This window comes from Carassius auratus, chromosome 20 (assembly GCF_003368295.1).
Source record: "Carassius auratus strain Wakin chromosome 20, ASM336829v1, whole genome shotgun sequence".
NCBI lineage: Eukaryota > Metazoa > Chordata > Actinopteri > Cypriniformes > Cyprinidae > Carassius > Carassius auratus.
Genome location: NC_039262.1, coordinates 12252144 through 12266429, shown reverse-complemented (window position 1 = coordinate 12266429; position 14286 = coordinate 12252144). Strand labels below are relative to the sequence as shown.

The 14286-nt window shown below is 36.3% G+C and overlaps 1 protein-coding gene across 1 annotated transcript in view; it reads left to right on the top strand.

The window, feature by feature from the left end:
• Positions 1 to 295: 295 nt before the first annotated feature.
• The window catches only part of syne1a (spectrin repeat containing, nuclear envelope 1a), a 111894-nt gene continuing 97903 nt past the window's right edge, over positions 296 to 14286 (top strand). Inside the window, 9 exon segments of the mRNA XM_026291110.1 lie at positions 296 to 631; positions 2287 to 2348; positions 8620 to 8715; positions 9280 to 9363; positions 10641 to 10661; positions 11491 to 11583; positions 11724 to 11902; positions 12038 to 12234; positions 13538 to 13647. Of these exon segments, the coding sequence (XP_026146895.1) occupies positions 526 to 631; positions 2287 to 2348; positions 8620 to 8715; positions 9280 to 9363; positions 10641 to 10661; positions 11491 to 11583; positions 11724 to 11902; positions 12038 to 12234; positions 13538 to 13647 (948 nt within the window). The 5' untranslated portion in view covers positions 296 to 525.

Here is a 14286-nt window from a genome sequence, read left to right as displayed (position 1 = left end):
AGCTCAGGCCAGCAGCTTTTCCTAAACCCTAGAATCCAATGCATTTAGTGGGAGGAGAGAGAGAATTCAGCTGATCTTGGGGAATTTCAGTGCTGAGCACGTCCTGGCCGGTTCGCTCTTTAAAGAGTGTGTGTGCTGGCAGGCTATGTGACTCACACCACTCCCCCTCCCGTCATACGCTCAGATCTGTGATGACATCACACATTCCCATACAAATGATTGGCTGGAGGCACAAGAGGAATCGTTCCTGCAGAGAGAGTAAAGACAGAGGGATGTTGAGACCGGTGCTGCACACATTCTCACGTCCTTCTATTACGTTGGAGGGACATAGACAGATTTGATTTCTGATTACTTAATGTTGTATGGCGAGATAGGAGACTGAAAGAAGAGGTACATGAAGGGCTTCCTCTATACTGACAAGCAACATCAAAAGCTCCACAGAAGGAAAGTCAAGAGTAGTTGACCTTTGACCATCACAGGTCGATGTGCCTTTCATGAACTTAGGATCACAAAGGCATTCTGGGAATGGATGTCAAGGGCAGGGTGCCAAGACGATGGGAGGATATAGCTGCCAAAAAGAAGTCTGGCACATCCCTCAGCTTAGTGCAGGGGGTTTCTAGACACCTGCGTGGTAAGAGATTGGCAGACTTGTTTATAAATGCATCTGGTGTCAGTGATGGACATGGTGATGGTTGCACATTTTTTTATATGCAATGCTGTAGGACAGATTTGCAAATTTGACAGCATATCTGACTGTTTTTTGTGCTTCTATGCAGTTCATTTTTTTTTTTATTTCACTTAGAAACTGGTAGTAAATTTCACAATTAATTAAAAAGAAACCGCTAATAACACCTTGAATTCATTGTGAAATGTTCAGTTAGAAAGAATGAAATGGCATTTTCATGTAAAACATAGTCTAGTAATCTTTGTTTTATTTATAACTCAGATTTTTGGCATCTGTTGGGGAACTCAGCAGGTTCTTGGATGTGCTGTGGATCAATTTTGACTGTGCAATAGAGTCGAGGAAGTGTTGATTAATCGTGGTTATTTTGGAAATGTAATTAGGAATTTGAAAAAAGATGCCTGGTTATTGTTATATGTGTGCAGTGGGGATGTTTTGTGGGTGTATATGTGTCAAATGCACATACAGTGAGTTTGCATCTGCGAATCCCGCTCAAAGTCACCCTGTCCTTATGATGGTGGGCTGGGCACACAGACACTCTCTCTCACACACACACACACACACACACACACCAATGCAGCTGCAAATCTTTTCTGTTGCCATCTATCATACTCCTCTTCTCATCAATATTTGATTGCTTTAGATCTGAAACAGACTTGATCAAACTATTAATTCACAAAATACTAGATTTTTTGCACAAATGAAAGTGGCACATGTGGTCTGCATTATGCATGAGCCTGGTCCCCTTCATGCACACACACACACACACACACACACACACACACACACACACACACACAGACAGACGGTGTGTGACATAGTGACCGGCTTCAGTGTAATCCATCAGACAGTGCTCTCATTAAAGACGTGGCTTTGCATCAGTTGTCATCTCTTGCTGATATAAGTGTTAGGAGAAAGGATATTACTGTCACCTTGCAGTTCAGTAATCAGAGTTGGATCTTTTGTTTCGAGATTGACATGTTTATGCTGCTTCCATTTGCTTACAAAATTCAGTAGTGAAATATTATTGTGAGTGAGCTTGTGAAAATTGGGTAAAACCTTTACCTAGTTATCTCCTCAGACAAATGGTTTATTCATTTGTGTCTGCTCTTTAAAACAAACAAAACAATTTTTTGTGTTTTTTAATTGATCAGAAGATTTAAGTAAATGTCATCCCTCAAATTCAGTGTTTTTCTGGGCCTTGTTATGAGGGGGTCCCACTTAATGTGTCTATACATTTCATTTTGTCCTGGTCCTTATGACTGTATTTAAGTGTTTTTGTTTGGAACCAATATGATACATGTTATTTTTATGTTTAGATGTTTTATGATTGAAAAATATTCATAACCTATATGCACAACCCATGATAAAAACCCATAATGCATTATGAATGTATTATTATTATTATTATTATTATTATTATTATTATTTCATCTAAATGGTCTAAAATATACATATATCTTGTTCAACATGAACAGTCAAAAAGAAAGAACTGGCTCTTATTGTGATTCTTGATGGGTCATATAGCAGTGTCTCATGTTTTGTTTAAGATTTCAGATCAGTTTTGTTACTCAGGTTTCTTATGTGTTTTGTTTTTTCTTTAGATGAACAGGAAGCTGTGCAGAAGCGAACGTTCACAAAATGGATCAACTCTCATCTAGCAAAGGTGAGTCGAGTCACGTGTGAGATTTCTGAACCAACATGCATCCATTCATGTGTGAGAGAAAAAAAAGCATATGAAGCCTCTTATAGCCACTTCTCTCCAAAGTGCAGAATTAATCTGTCACAAGACTGGTGGCACCAGTCCAGGTCCAACGTCAAAATACACTTTAATCTCCTCTTTAAATTACTGTGCCTCATTTTACCAGGGTACAGTCAGTCTGCTGACGGGATTTAAACTATGCAACAGTATAGCTTTATGTAATGAAAAAGATGCTGTGTCACAGTCTTGTGTTATGCTGTACGTACGATAAAACTGCTTTTGGACTTAACAGGATAGGAGTTTACAGGTTATGTTTGTATAAAAACACTGTTGTAACTCAACTTTTTTCTTTTTAAGGTTAAAATTACAATTTTTTTTTTTTTGTATTTAGTGTTGTCAGTTGAGCTTAACTTGTACTGAGCCCAAATATTCTGTTAAATCATTTACATTTCTATTATCACAATAGGGACATTACTAAAAGCTTACCCAATGACAGGTGCTTGGATAAATTTGCATGATAAACAGGACACAAGCATTTGGCTCCATTACATGCATGTAATAATAGCTTGATGGCTTATTGATTTGTGTGTAAAAAGAGTGACTGGTCAAGCCGGTTTTTTTATTAGCCGCCACTCCAGATAATTCCAGTATGATCACCAAAGACCTGACTTGGCTAATCTTCTGTGACGAGGAGCAGGAAATTCATTTGAAATATCAATCTGTGGGGAATACGTCTTGACGTGGCATTTTGTATTAGGTTGCACACCATTGCCTCTCCAGCGTAAAATGTTAACCACAGAAGATTTGAGGTTTGTACGCTCCCTAGCCGTTATTTATTTATCTGTTTACTCATTACCATCTGTCATGGACATATTGGACCTGTCAGTTAGAGTTGGCTGTGAGATTCACAGCATCAGTATGCTTCAAGACCAAAGTCTTATGAATTAGTTTATGCTTTGATTATTTCTCTGACAGGAATCATAAACCACTACTGCATGGATAGATTCCTTCTGGTGTATAAACATGCAGATTTTAAAGCATATTTGTGAGCATATTCTATAAAAGGCAGATATAGCTTACATAATATTCTAATATGCAACTTAGTTTAGCCTTTGTTTTTATTCTGTATTGTTATTTAAGTATTATTTGTTTAGTATGTACAAAAATGTTAAAAAGAACAGCGTTTATTCAAAATAGATATATTTTCTAACAATATGTCTTTATGACTTTTTTCATCCATTTAACACATCCTTGCTGAAGAAAAATATTCATTTCTTAAAAAAAAAAAAAAAACATTTGCTTACCCCAAACTTTTGAATAGTAGTATATATTATAACAAAATGTATATTTTGAATGAACGCTATTCTTTTTAACTTTCTGTTTATCAAAGAATCCTGAAAACAAATATCACAGGTCCCCAAAAATATTAAGCAGCTGTCTGCAACATTGATTATAAATCAGCATGTTAGAATGATTTGTGAAGGATCATGTGCCACTGAAGACTAGAGTTATGATGCTGAAAATTCAGCTTTGATTTACCGGAATAAATTATTTTTTAATGTATATTAAAATAGAAAACAGTGGTTTCAAATTGAAATAATATTTTACAAAATTATATATATATTTTTCTGTATTTTTTAGCCTTGATGAGCATAATAAGCTTTTTTTTTAAACAGCCAAAAAATTACATATTTTTAAAATTATATTGTATATATCTGTAAATGAGTTAACCAATTTGTATATTTCAGTTAGTTGCCAACATTTAAAATTTTATATACATTTTATTATTTGTTCTGTTAGTTTCATTTAAATTGAGATAAATTTGTGAATAAATATATTTTTGTGATGAAGGCAAAATTCTAAAATTATAAAAGATAATATAATCTGGAACAGATAAAGATGTAGCTTTCAGTGGACTGCATTGAAGAGATGAAAATAAAACCTTGCTATATATTAACTTGGACCTGCTATTGTATGAAACAGATGTGACATGATCCTATTGCTTCAATAGACATGAGACTTTTTTCATGAAATGTGTGTGCAGGAAGGAGGGAAATTGAGATCGTCTAATTAAAATAGCAAATAGAGGACTATTTGAACTGGTTCTACATCTTTCAGAATCAATTTCATTCATTGTACCTTGCAGATCCAAATAATTGGTTCAATAGCCGAATACCACCACGCCATCCCTGGCACCCGCTGTTCCCACTTCTTTGCTGTTGCCCTTTAACCTCATCCTGCTGCTGAATGATGTTGCCTTGGTGACAGCACTCTCAAGTCTTTGCGGGAGAAGTTTGAGAATGCATGTGCCAAATAGCAGGAAATCAGAGTGACTCTTATATTGTTGACAGGATTTTTTTAGACTGAAGAGAAACTGTATGTGCTATTTTAGTAATCACTGTTTCAAGCAGGTTTACATTTGGGTTTCAGGTATTCCTGGTCAAAATATCTCTCAAAATAAGCCCTCCACCAGATCGCTAATGCAAATCATCTGCAGTGATTTTCCAGCTCCATAATTCATAGCCCAAAGGCTTCGGATTAATTCTTAGCATGTGTATGATAACAGAATGAGAATTACACACCGCTTCTATCGCTCCTCTCATTCCTTTATAGAAGTATCAATTGAGTATTAGAGAATACGCCCACAGGACCATGATAGATAATGAAATGTAATTAGGTGTACAGACTAAATTAGGTCTGATATTTCCAAGTTTTACTAGTGAGTGATGGAGATGTTGCATTGAGGCCTTACAGCCTTTCGTATGTTGACAGAACATAAATGCCCACTGGAAGGTTTTCATATTACTGTGCTTTTGCAAAGTTTGCAGTATTAATAAACCATTAAGATTTGAAATTGTTCTGCATTATACCTGTATCTCACTCCTCATATTTAGGAATATATGCTTATCATTACCATTGTCTATGTTGATCCATTGGATCAGTAGGGATATATTTATATTAAAGATGACGCTTTATAATAAAATACAATACAGTAAAGATGAATTCATCCAAGAATGTCATGAATTTTCACTTTAATCTAATTTCAAACATGATTTTTTGGAACTGTGGAACACAAGAACACAAAATGAATGGAGAGTGGTTTCATGAAAGAATCATTCATTTGAGCCAGATCTTTTTTAATAATTCAGTTGATTCAGTTGAGTTCTGAATGATTCATATATGAATCAGACTCTGGGACTCACTGGAGGGGAAGATTGTTGGTGAATCATTTCGGTTTGTTTCTCCACTGAAGGTACGATATGACTTTGGTGGACTTGAAACATTAGCACACATTTTTTTTTTGTTTTAGGGTCCAGTTCTTTTTCAGTGTAATTGTATGGACAAGAGTATCCAGAACACACTTTCAAAATTCGGTGTTTTACAAGATCCTGGTTCAACCCAATAATCAATTCCCACAGAATTGATCAGCATTGCATTAAAAGATTTGCCAAAAATCCTCCTACTCCAAACCATTCATTAAAAGATACCATCACAGAACGCATACTGCCTCAGGTCTCTTTACTCATGCATGTGCTTGCAAATTTGAAGGACATCAGAGAGGCAGGACTGAAGCACTAATCTGCCTAAGAGCTTCAACTTGATTAGCCACTAGAGACTGAGAGAGAGCGAGAGAGAGAGAGAGAGAGAGGAGTGCGATTGAAAGAAAGGGAATGCATAAGAGGCCACCCTCCATTTCAGTTTTGACAAATCCTCTCAGACAGGGTTAGGGCTTAATTATGACATGCCCAATATTGAGGATGAGCTCGTTTCTCATGTGTTTGACAGTTAGCATGGGTGAGCAGCACACAGCAGCCGCCCGAACACCCTGCTGCCTGCACCTGCTTTGTTACTAGACATATATCAACGCCCCATCAGGTTTCTCTCTGAATTATGAAATTCAGTAATCATTGCCCACAGATTCACAAACTGTAACCTCAATTTAACAATCATTGCTCACAGATTAGAAAGCAGTAACCTCAATTTTGTCATTTGTACTCACAGGCTCATAAACTGCACCCACTGCTTTTTAGATGGGTCCCCTTGTTAAGCTGCGTTTGCATCTGCGTTTCACTATCATCTCTTCCTTAGTTGCTTTAGAAGGGTACTTTCATCATAATGTACTTTCTTCATAATGACAATAACATTTAATTTCTGACTGATAAAAAATATTGTCTAAATTATGGGGTGCAGGGATATACTAGAGGGTCCATGGAAAGTTCGAGTGAAAAACATTGTATGTCTAGTGGATAGGAAAATGTCATACTACAAAAGTGAATATTTTTCAAATAAAATGTTAAAATATTTTAATATATTATATTAATATATTAATTATATATGAATACTTGACTTTTATATTGTCATTGCCTAAAAAAGGCAAAGCAAGGCTTTTACAGTGACAACATAAAAGTCAAGCATTTAATTTTATAAACAATATGTCCCTATACTTTAATTCTGTCATCTCTTTACTTATTCTCATGTTGTTCTGAAATCTTTTTTATTTTATTTTATTTTATTTTGGACCTTGGGACTTCGGTGGGTTCCAATAATGTTTGAACCTCATTATTAAAATTCATCTATAAAATAAATGTAAATCTTATTTTGATGTTATTTTGTGATTTTAAAATTGATTTAGTGGACAATGTGCAGTTGAATAGTATTAATGCCGTGACCTACTCTCAACCTTAATTGAACTCGCCTCTGCCCCCTGACAGTGTCTCTCTGATCTCTGACTGATATTGAAAACAGTTCGAGTGGCCCTCAGGCGTTTGTATATTCACATGAACTTTGATTGGGTTGCACACACTGAACATTCAGCTACTGTAGCTAAACGCTATCACTCCGCTGAATACATCAGCAGCGCCTGCCCTGCCGTGACAATCTATTTCCATCAGTAATAACCAGACACAGATAATCAGTTTGTTAAGCCCTGCTGGTTGTGCCTTTGTGCTTTTTTCCTCTTATTTTCATTAGTTGCATAATTACTCAAAGTGCCTCTTTTTAATGTAATATCCTATAAGGTGATTTTATCCAATTAGCTTTTGAATTATTTAGAGTTAATTAGAATATCTTAGCAATTCCTCCCCCTGCTCTCTCAAAAATGCTTCAAGAATTAATCTTTAAAAACATCACTCACTTCCCCTTTCTGCCTCTAATTAAGGTCATCCCACAGTCGTTTCTCTTGAAATCGTTCACTTTCACTCATTTTGCCGTTCTTTTGGAATATAAGTGCCCACCCCCTCTACATCTCTCTCACACACATACACAACATACACTCACTTTCACTGTTTCATATTAATCTCCTCATGAATGATTTTGCCACCCGGCTGCTTTCCACTCCTAATCCCAGTCATGTGACTGCTGTCTTAAGAGAAATCCTAGATGTGTCGTCCGGGTAAAGAGGGGCTGTGTGGATGGATTAGTGGAGGGGTTTCATCAGGTCAGAAAGACTGTGTCGTCTCTAGAATCAGCACTTTTACTTTTCACTTTAAGATGCTTCTTAAGCTTACAACAGTCACTGCCTGACAAAACTAATATTCACTGGTTTGAATCAATAAATTCATTCAAATCAATTCATTTAAACTCACATCTATCTATCTATCTATCTATCTATCTATCTATCTATCTATCTATCTATCTATCTATCTATCTATCTATCTATCTATCTATCTATTTATCTATCTATCTATCTACCTATCTGTCTGTCTGTCTGTCTGTCTGTCTGTCTATCTGTATCTATCTGTCTATCTGTCTGTCTGTCTGTCTGTCTGTCTGTCTGTCTGTCTGTCTGCATTATTCCGTTATTCTATCAGTCTGTCATTGTATCTGTCTGTTGTTCTATCTATCATTCTGTCGTTTTATCTAACATATTTTCATTCTATCTTTTATTCTATCTTTCGTTCCATTAGCCATTCTATTGTTCTATCGTTTTAATTATTTCTGTCTATTTTTCTATAAATTTCCGTCTCTGTTGTTCTGTCTTATTATATCTTCCATTGTTCTCTCACTTTTTGAATCTATCATTCTATCGCTTTATCTATCATTCATTCTTTATATGCTTCTATCTATCATTCTTTTGTTCTGTTTTGTTCTATCTATCAGTCTTTCTTTTGTATACAGTATCATTCTATCTGTCTATTGTTCTTTCTGTCCTTCTTTCTGTCTGTTGTACAATGTAGAGGTCTCAATAGTTTGAAGTAAAATGTCAAATCAACACTGGATTGTTTTCCCTCCCCAGCGAAATCCTCCTTTAGTGGTCTCTGATCTCTTTGAAGATGTGAAAGATGGAGTGATGTTGTTAGCTCTTCTTGAAGTCCTGTCTGGTCACAAACTGGTAAGAAAAATACACTTTTAGTTGTTTTGGTATTTGATTTTCCTTTGTAAATCGAAGTTACTTAACAGCTATAGAAAAAAACTTTTATGATATCAAGCTACATTGTCTCAGTCAGATTTAAATTTCTGTAATATAGAATGAACATTGTTTTTACATTTTTGTAAAAACAAAAAACATTGTAACATTCACCGCACTTTATTAGCGCTCATTTACTCACACACACATTAATACCCACACTCTTAGTGAACAATCCTTGCAAATAAAGCTAGTGGTGCCTCTGGTCTTTGCAGTGCTGTAACAATCAATACAGCAAGTGGCACATGGCCCTTTGATTTTTTTTTTTTTCTTTTTTACCTTTCTCGCTTGCAATCTATTTGGTGCAATCATCTTTGTATTCTCTGTTTCTCTGTATTATTTGTATATAACTATCCACCCCGTCTGCTTTTTTTTAAAATGTCTTTCTGTTCTCTTTCTTTCTCCCTGTTCCTTCCTGGGTGTTTACATTTTCCTCTGTCTATCACCGTTTTCCTTTTGTCTGCTGTGCTATCTTCTCCCATCTGACAGCCATGTGAACAGGGCCGCAAGCTGAGGAGGATCCACTGGGTTGCTAACGTGGGAAGAGCACTGAAGTTTCTGGAGGGCAGGAGGGTAAGGCAGTCCATTCCCAGAGTGCTTTGCTCAGGTGTACAGCTCCAGGTTATAACCACTCTGTCTGACCTACACAACCTCTTCCCTGCTCTGCTCTGATACTGTTTCACGAGAGACAAAGAGAAGGAAAACCCTGTTCTTTTTCTCATGTATAATTCTCATTCTAACGTAGAAATGTTTTCATTTAAAGCACCAACAAATGAAGGATTTATGGATTAATTAGAACATGTTACATGGCTCAAAATAGATTTATGAGGTGATGCTGACACGTCAGACTGAAATCATTCTCCTTACTGAGGTTTAGTCCTGAGTCAACTCATAATAAATCTGTCTCTGGTGCCTCACATGTGGCACTGAGCTTCCCACATACAGTCTCTCTGTCTGTGGTTGCCAAAGCTGAACAAATTGACTAATTAATGTACAGTCAGCCAGGCATTTTCACAAAATAAATCCCCAAATTAGGACCTTATTGTGAAAAGGGCATTATAATAGACAAAACAAAATACACACACACACACATATGTATATATATTATGTAGCGCTGTTATAATAGATAAAAAGAAGAGGATTGCTGTCATTGGCTTGTAGTAAAACCGTGGAGATTTAAAATTGGACCCCCCCCCCCACCCCTCTTTTATAAACAGGGTATTTTTTCATATCATCTCTCTTGGGAGAAGCAGAGAAATTTCATATACTGTAAAGCTGTGCTTCAGACTGTAATTATACAGCCTGTCAGTGAATGAAGCTGAGCTAAGCCTCCCACTCCTGAGGTGGTCTGTCTGTCTGAGTATCTGATCTCTGAAGCCGAGGATTCATTTCGTAAGCTAGTCTTTTACCATCTTATCTGTCTCTGTCATCCCTCTCTCATCTCTCTCTTTTCCCTGTGGAGCACAGTGGGAGGACCCAGAGTACAGAACTGTTTTGTTTTATGCTGAAGTGTACTTTTATGTTCAGTATGGGACACAATATTTAAAAAAGGGGCTTTTTTTAAGTAAGTGGAATGTTATGATTGTGTATCTTTCAGTGAATTTTTTATTCTTTCGACTTATCCGTGTGGCTGGTTTTTAGTATACGTGCCTTGGTGTGTTTATAACAATAGATGCATGTGTGCAGTGCACACCTTGTCTGTCACTGAAGGGTTCTAGGTTATCGCAGAACTGAGGCTCCTTATCACCTGTCCTTCAGTTGATAGGACACACTTTTGTTAACAGCATGCAATGATCTCTATTCTTCTACCTCTGTCTTTCTAACCTTTGTTTTGTCACCATTTATTTCAGTCGGCCTACAGAGGATCTCCGGTTAGTGTGACCTTTCTTTTGACTGTCTATATGTCTTTGATTGACGTTATCACTTTCTGAAACAGGATCTCTCCAAATGTAACCTTGAATTAAGAATTGACTTGATAAAAGTGATAGCAAAATCAGCATCCTAAAAATAAAAAAATATAAAATTCTGGGCTTATTTCAAACCTGTATGACTTGCTGTTGTTCAACATAAGGATTTTGAGCTGCCCTCTTCCATGTGTGACCCTGGACCACAAAACCAATCTTAAGTGTCCATTTTTCGAAACTGAGATTTATACATCATCCGAAAGCTGAATAAATAGGCTTTCCATTGTTGTATGGTTTATTAGGATCAGACAATATTTGGCCAAAATACAACAATCTTCTGAGGGTGCAAAAAAAATCTAAATACTGAGAAATCGCCTTTGAAGTTATTAATGAATTAACTAAATTAATTCTTAGCAATGCATATTACTTATCAAAAATTAAGATTTGATATATTCATGGTTTTTAAATTTACAAAACATCTTCATGGAACATGATCTTTACCCTAATGATATTTGGCATAAAAGAAAAATCTATAATTTCGACCCATACAATGTTTATTTGGCTATTGCTAAAAATATACCCCAGCGACTAAAGACTGGTTTTGTGGTCCAGGGTCACATATTAGAATATTTTATATACAATGTTATTGTGTATTAATATTTTGAATTAGCTTTTATTGTGATATTTTAATATTAAAATTCATCGTTCACTTTCAAAATGTGTAAACAAAATAATTAAAGTCATGTGGTTTTTAAGTGACAGGAGGGTGAGTAAATAATAATTTTTTGCTTAACAGATTAAATTAGTTAACATCAACACAACAGATGTGGTAGACGGCAGGCCCTCGATTGTGCTTGGGTTGATATGGACCATCATCTTATATTTCCAGGTAAAAATATTAGTGTACTTTCCTTAAATATTTCAACCACTCTTCAACAATAATGTCTTTAATTTACTATAATTTAACAAAATAACAGAGTATGGTAGTTAATAACATTTTCAACACTTCCTCTACATCTTCTTGTTCAGATAGAAGAGCTCACCAGTCATCTACCAGCCCTACAACCTCAATCTAGCAGCAATTCATCAGTGGAAAGCTCCAACAGCACTGAGACCAGCAGCCCACCTGTCAAACGCAAGCCCCGCCTTTCTTTTCAGGGCGGGGCCAAGAGAGCCCTTCTCAAATGGGTGCAGACCACAGCAACAAAGTAAGAACTGTATTATGCTTGTGCAAGGCATTGAATGAATATATTGTTCTTTAATGCCCTTTCCCTAAGTGAAGCATGTGACAGCATTCTTCCTGGGTTTTGACATAATGTACATACGCACGTGTGTGTTTACAGGAGATTGGGTCTGGATGTTAAGGACTTTGGCCCCAGCTGGCGAACAGGGGTGGCTTTTCATGCTGTCATCTTTGCTTTGCGACCCCATCTGGTTAACATGGAACGTGTTTGGAGGAGACCCAACAGGGATAACCTAGAAGAAGCCTTCTCTTTGGCTGAGAGAGAACTGGGCATCCCACGATTACTTGACCCTGAAGGTGATACCAGCCAATCAGAAAAACAGAATATGTAAAAATTATAATGTAATTTTTGGTCCAATTCATGACTATAGATATGATGCAGAGTCTGTTTTTTATGTTAATTCACAAATATGTTGGTTTGTACATAGTAACAGACTGCAGTTTATTTTTTTGACTGTGTACTTTCCATGTTGTGTTGCACAAGGCTCTAAGCGCCAAATGCTTAAATTCTAATTAGCAGCATGCCACTCACAGAGGATATGATTGATGAATTTTTAATGGAGGGGTTAAGTCTCCGACCTCCTAGACACCATCTGAGCTTCCTCATGCTTCCTACAGGAGTCTGACAAATGAAGTTTGACATTTAAACGATTAGTGGCCCATTAGCCACGGTAAAGCTAACTGAACAAATAGTAAATGCTAAGTCAATGGACATTGTCAGCCATGGTTCTTTTGTAAAGGTAACCATCAGTGAACCCTCTGCCAGACCATATCGACTTGACGATTGCTTTTTTTTTTTAGAAATTGCACCTGATATTAAGCAGAAAAAGCTTAAAATTGCACATAAGTATTAAGCAGCACAACCATTTTCAACACTGAACTAGAAATATTTCATGAGCATCAAAGCTGGATATTAGAATGATTTCTGAAGGATAATGTGACCCTGAAGATAATGCCTGCTGCTGAAAATTCAGGTTTGCCACAATAAATTGCAATTTGAAATGCATTCAAACAGAAAAGCGTTATTTTAAATTGTTAAAATTCTTTCACAATATTACTGTATTAATATATTTATTTATCCTTGACTAAATGAATGCTTATCGACCCAGAACATTTGAATGGTATGTATGTAATATGTAGTGACCTATAAGTTTTTACAGTTTTGAAACAATTAAAACAAAGAATCGTGGCAAATACGTAAGAAGTGTTTCAGATTATTGCTATAGAATTATCAAAAGTTGCAATTACTGCCTAGTATCATTTTCAAAACAAACCAATTATGAGTACTGTAGGTCATTTCAAGGTGTGTTAAAGCTAAATCTTAATGCATGGATGCACAAAACAGGAGATGGGAGGTAAAGCTGAAAGGAAATGACCATGACTGAAAAATCAATTAAATCAAATTAGGCACAGAACAATGAACAAATTAGCCGCAGTAAAAATTTCAACAAAAGAGGATGACAAACCTTTTTAGGAAGAAAAGAAGCTTTTGAATAGCGTTGGTTATAATAGGCCTCATTTGAAACAAAGGGTTTTCATTTTAATTTAATTGAAAATGGTAAAATTACTGTATATTTAAGTCTTCTTTAATATGATTTAGATGTGGATGTGGATAAGCCAGATGAGAAGTCCATCATGACATATGTGGCACAGTTTCTGAGGCATCACCCAGATCGCCAAGAGACAGAGATAGGGCGGCAACCAGAGGAGGTACTATAAATATTTCTCATCCTACAACTAAACTTCAACCAGCTCTCCATTCACTGTATGTCTCATGGTCTGATGCTCTTTACTCTGTTAAATGACCTCTATCAACAGTCGTTCTTATTTGTGGATTCACATCTCTCTACTCACCATTTTCTTACACTATATTTCTCTCTTTATACTCCTCCCTCTGTTTTGTCCACTAATGTCTTGTTGTTTACATGCATCCCTTTTCTGTCTCAAGTTTTATCTTGCTCCTCGAGCCATTGAAGAAATGTTAGAGGTACGTTTGCTTGTATAAAACAACATTATGCCTGCTTTGACTGCTCCTCCGCCACTATTTCCACCTGCTGCTGCCGCTGTGCCATGTAGTTTCAAATCCTTTCATTGGAATTTCGCCTTCCTTTTCATTATGAGTGGTGCGGATGTTGAGTGGATCAGACATTATGCACCTTTGATATGCCCACCATAATTTAACTCCCTTTACTATTATATTTGCAATACAACTGGGTGACATTTACATGACAAAACCGACTTTTGGCTTTGCGTTGATGCTGATAACCTGATGATTAGCATTAGTAGCAGTCTTTAAAAAATAACAATGGTTCATAACCAAGTTGAAGAGCTGAATTGATACTGTCACCA